Consider the following 5,138-nt stretch of genomic DNA (forward strand, 5'->3'; position numbering starts at 1 on the left):
AAGCATATGCATACGGGTATTTCTAACAATGAACTTGATCTAGCTTTGGAAACTGCCCTGTTGACCATCATCTCCTGATTGCTGTGGTTAGCTCAGCCCCTTTGGCAGACGCTATTCAGAAATGGCTGCCATAAGTGGCTTTGATCTTTCTGATTGTTTTTGACAGTATCTTTAATACCATGCAGACAGACCATACCACAGTATTGATTCCCCACATGAAAAAGACCACCATCTCGGAATTTGGACGCTTAGGATTACATCAGCCAGCACAAACGACGCGATTCCGAGATGACAGCCAGAACTTGCTTCCATCTGTCTCAGTCTTGGCTAGTGTCTTTATAGAACGCATACGGACTACATGACTATGTTAGTTTGATTCTCACACATGAAAAAGGCCGTCATCTCGGAATTTGGACGCTGCGGATTACGTCAGCAAGCAAGAACGACGCAAATTCCGAGATGGCGGCCATTAGTTGCTTCCATCTGTCTCAGTCTTGGCTAGTGTCTTTATAGAACGCATACGGACTACATGACTATGTTAGTTTGATTCTCGCACATGAAAAAGGCCGTCATCTCGGAATTTGGATGCTGCAGATTACGTCAGCCAGCATGAGCGACGCAAATTCCGAGATGGCGGCCAAAACCTGTTTCTATCAGTCTCAATTTTGGATATTGTCTTTATATCGTGGAAACAGACCATACCAGTATGTTATTTTGACTCTCACACGTGAAAATGGCCTCCATCTCGGAATTTACATGCTGAGGATTTTCCAGCGAGCAAGAACGATGCAATTCCGAGATGACGGCCAAAACCTGTTCCTATCGGTCTGATTTTTTGATATCGTCTTTATGCAATGCGTACAGACCATACAAGTATGTTATTTCGACTCTCACATGTGAAAAAGGCCGTCATCTCGGAATTTGGACGCTGCGGATTACGTCAGCAAGCAAGAACGACGCAAATTCCGAGATGGCGGCCATTAGTTGCTTCTATCTGTCTGAATTTTGGATGACATGTTTATATCGTGCATGCAAACCACGCTGCAGTTTTATTTGATTCTCGCACATAAGAAAGGCCGTCATCTCGGAATGTGGATGCTGCGGATTACATCAGCCAATATTGAACGACGCAATTCCGAGATGACAGCCAGAAAATTGCTTCTATCTGTCTGCATTTTGGACAGTGTCTTTCTATCTTGCAAATAAATAGAGTCGGACTGCTGCTTTTGACATTGCACATGAAAAAGGCAGCCATCTCGGAATTTGAGCGAAGCGGATTATGTCAGCAGGCATGCACAACGCCATTCCGAGATGACGCCCACAACTTCCTTTTATCATCTTTCTGATTTTGGACAGTGTCTTTATACCATGTAGAAAAACTGATCGCACCGCTACTTCGATTCTCACGCGCAAAAAATGCCGGCATCTCGGAATTTGGATTTTTGGCCAGCTCTGTCAGCTTCAGCAGTTCAGCAGCAGTTCAGCAGAACGTGGCAAAACCGTGTAAGTACCCGTGGAACAAACTTGGGGTGAGCCGTCCGGCAAATTATATCGACGCTGCATGCACAGGAGACAACTGGAAGCCGCATCAGAAAGCGGTTCTACGGTTGTGATCCTCGCCGAAGTTTATCTTCACCCCTGCCAGTGAGTTTGAATTAGTTGCGGACACCTGGTGACGCTTAATATGCAGTCACATAGATGAGCTTAGATGTATAGTTACACAGAGACCATATGGTCATAGGCCTATGTATACACATATACGTCAGTCGTCTCTGAGAGCTTTCAGCAGGTCCGACATGATGATGAATCGCATCTCGTCCGGGACAACCCCTATCTCACCAGGAAACCACCTCTCATCCACCGCGTCCATCTTATTATTAAGGAGGGCTCCCCATGACTTCGTATTCGAAAAGTACAAATGAAGAAGTCCAAGTACGAACAAACCACAGTTGTAGGTCGAATCTTGCTGAGGACACGCGACGACAGCAAAATTGATGCGGGGCTCGCTCCAGCGAAGCGCCAACGCAACTTTGACCAACCTCTCAAAGAAGAGGTTGCAATAGCGACTGCCTTGCATGAATGAAGCCATCTGCAATGGCACGAGCATACCGCCAACGTTCTTTTTCGGCAGATTGGAGTCCAGGTAACGAACGTGCCAACGACGCGTAGTGGTCCCGATACCGGAGGACACTACTAGGAGAATGAAGTGCCCAGGTCTGTATAGGATGCTAGGCAAAATCTTAGTGAACATAATAGTCTGACAACTTACACATGTGCAGGGATATATACCCTGCGGCAATGAAGCAGGGCTTCGTAGTAAATGTTCGACAGGAGCAGCTTTGGCTCCTTCGCGCTCTTGCCTGACAGCCACAAATCTTCTTCCCGCTGTAGGTCGGTTAAGAAGCAACTCGGGAAAATCGCATCATTCTTGCGACGCAGGTCATCCTGTTCGAGTTTGTTCCACCTCAGCCCGACCCAGGCATCGATAATCTCGGATGATATCTCTGTCCTGGGCTGAAGGTACTCAAACAGGATGTCTTCAGTCAATGCGGTTCCTCCAGGTCTATAACCATTAGAACGTGTTAAACTAGATCCGAATAAACCGACTTACCGCTCGATTTTAAACATAGGAAAGTCAATTTCGGACATTGTAGAAATAAGGGTTGTGAAGTTGACGGCAATGGGCTGTGGATAGAGAGAGGATCATTCGTTCCATGTAGAAGCCTGACACTAACATCACGTGTAAGGAATGGGAAGATGTGCACACAACACCTTTAAACCATGTTTGTGATCATATATACAGTATCCATTGAGCCCTATATCATACAAACCAGCTCGAGCAGTTGTAAAGCTGTGCCTTGGACATTGCTAGTTTGGCAACTTCAGCTGCTGTTACCCTTCAAATACGCATATTATTGAAGCGCATTAGTATACTTGTTGTCAACCTACTTTCTATATTCTGTATGGTCTTGAACATACAATGTAAACAATTCCATATTAGGGAATGTACTATGAGATGGAATCTAGCAGCCCGCCGGAGAAGGGGAAGTGTTGGAGAGTGGAGAGGGGTGGCGATGAAAGTTAAGTTTCTTACCACAGCTGAGTTATGGACGCATTATGCACACAGCGGCCACACCAGTTTTGGGGTGTTTATATATATTGTAATAGATCAGCATAAAGCCGCTGGGAAATTACGAAGTAGAACTGCGGTAGAATAAAGTCGTGATCTAGAGTCTATCGATGACTGTGGGATGCCGGGATGCGCTGTCATAGTGGAGCCAACAGTTAACGTTGCACCCTGCCTTGCCTACTTCTTGACCGTCGGTACATTCACTGCATAAATTCACAGATACATAAGCATGTGTCTGAAGCTATTGTATGAATGTGCTAAAATAGTGGTATGTAGCGGCTGCGGGGGAGAAAGTGAAGGGGGATCGTTGTGAATTGGATACACATGCGACGTGTCAGGATATGTATCAATCTTCGCGCTGCAGATGCAACACGATGGACTCCTTGAGTTCTGCATAGTCTGAACTTGTGACAGCGTCTACAAGCTGTCGCGTCTGACCTCGTTCTATATATCCCTTCCATTCGTTAAATCTTGTTCTGAGCAGTTCATCGCTGGTCAAGTTGTAACTGGTCAGTCTGCGCTTAGCCTTACCCTGTGACTCGGCAAGACCAGATTTGATAATGACTATCTGAGGGACATTTATGGGGCCTGTGATTTCATTAGATGGGGGTTAGACAACGACAGGCTCAGGTCATTTACCACGATCGAATACGGCAGACCAGACTCGCTTGTCACTCTCTTCTATTTCCTTAAATCGGAAAAAATAAGCGAGGCAGAGGAACATTTGCGCTGGAAAGTGGATGTACTGAGCTAACGAAGAAAACAGGGTCGTTGCGCGGAAGTCAAGGTCGGAGGGCACGTACAGCGGCACAAAGTCGCCAGCACACAGGACGGAGATATACGCGACCGCATACTGGACGAAAACAGAGTCGATCTGTGTACTGCGAAGAACTTCATCTATCAGTGTTGCCCGGAGCATATGAGAGGTTGAAGTCCGGCCATTTCTCTTTGCCGCGGCTTGCGACAGCTGAAGCATCGACCGCAACGACTTTGTCCATGGCGCTGGAAACTCAAATGAGCCATCGTCACGATATCCTAGACGGCGCTTCATCCGCGCCGAGATCAGCTGAGTGTCACCTTCGGATGCAGACGCAGACTGACTCCAAATGTGCGCGCTAACCTCTGCATCGACAACCTCAGTGTCAGGCTCGCCGTCGTAGTGCAGAGTATAATAGTCCACCGCCGACAATCCAGTCTTCGCGACTGGCAAAGCGCCGACACCCGCGCCAGATAGAACACCGCCAAAGACACGGACAAGGACTTTAGCAAGTTGAGTAGCGCTGCTATTAGCTGTGTCGAGCACTGGAATGACCGCGGCGAAGGCGTCTTGCAGCAGTTCCGGCCAGCTCATCATCGCATGAGTGGCCTCGATCAGAGGATGATTTATCGACGGTCAGCCCCATAAGCGCAGAGATCCAGCGAAGGCGAGAGTCCGGGGACGAGGACGGATTGCGCGGGAAAGCGAACGAAGGCACTGCTGCACGGGGCGCAGCACTGTCAGAATTCTGTGTCGCGGCGGCACGGGCTGAGTCTTCGGTGGTACGGGAACGGGCAGCCAATGGATTTACTGGAACGCGGAAGCGCTGGACGATAATGTCGTCAGGGATAGATTCCTCGTCAGAAGTCGGCATGATGGCTATGGATAGGCAGAGTAGGTAGATACTGGAAAGGGTGGGTGAGCAAGGGGAGAGTGCGGCGAGGGGGGAGTGGAGGGAAGGGGAGATGGGAGGGAGAGGCGAAGTGTGCAGATAACAGGAGAGTTAGGAGAGTCCGGAGGGTGGCAGAGCTTGCAATTACGGACAAAGAGGCTTTAATTGAAAGTCGTTACATAATTTGTCCGTGCTGCAGCAGTACACGAGATGACTGACGATGAGGTACTTCCAAACAATAGAGTTTCCGAGGTTCCGGTCAAAAACTCCGGAAGGGCGAAGTTACAACGTCTGCATAACACCGGCATTTATGATCTTGTGCACATGTCTCTATCTTCTGCCCTACTTATGCTAATGCC

General features: G+C 48.1%; 2 protein-coding genes across 2 annotated transcripts; both read right to left on the bottom strand.

Moving 5' to 3' along the window:
• Nucleotides 1-1,401: 1,401 nt before the first annotated feature.
• On the bottom strand, nucleotides 1,402-2,649 carry V1518DRAFT_448718 (uncharacterized protein; the record flags this gene model as incomplete). Its single annotated transcript, XM_066906491.1, has 3 exons — nucleotides 1,402-2,228; nucleotides 2,270-2,563; nucleotides 2,612-2,649. The coding sequence occupies 3 exons, from the start codon at nucleotides 2,647-2,649 to the stop codon at nucleotides 1,763-1,765; spliced, it is 798 nt and encodes a 265-aa protein (XP_066756768.1). The 3' UTR covers nucleotides 1,402-1,762.
• A 599-nt stretch (nucleotides 2,650-3,248) lies between these two features.
• V1518DRAFT_435987 (uncharacterized protein) lies at nucleotides 3,249-4,885 on the bottom strand. The gene is made up of 2 exons (XM_066906274.1): nucleotides 3,770-4,885; nucleotides 3,249-3,718 (listed from the first exon to the last, which is right to left on the bottom strand). The coding sequence occupies exons 1-2, from the start codon at nucleotides 4,482-4,484 to the stop codon at nucleotides 3,477-3,479; spliced, it is 957 nt and encodes a 318-aa protein (XP_066756769.1). The 5' UTR covers nucleotides 4,485-4,885; the 3' UTR covers nucleotides 3,249-3,476.
• Between the last annotated feature and the right edge of the window lie 253 nt (nucleotides 4,886-5,138).

This window comes from Limtongia smithiae, assembly GCF_038497785.1.
Source record: "Limtongia smithiae strain NRRL Y-17922 unplaced genomic scaffold V1518scaffold_27, whole genome shotgun sequence".
Taxonomy (NCBI): domain Eukaryota; kingdom Fungi; phylum Ascomycota; class Lipomycetes; order Lipomycetales; family Lipomycetaceae; genus Limtongia; species Limtongia smithiae.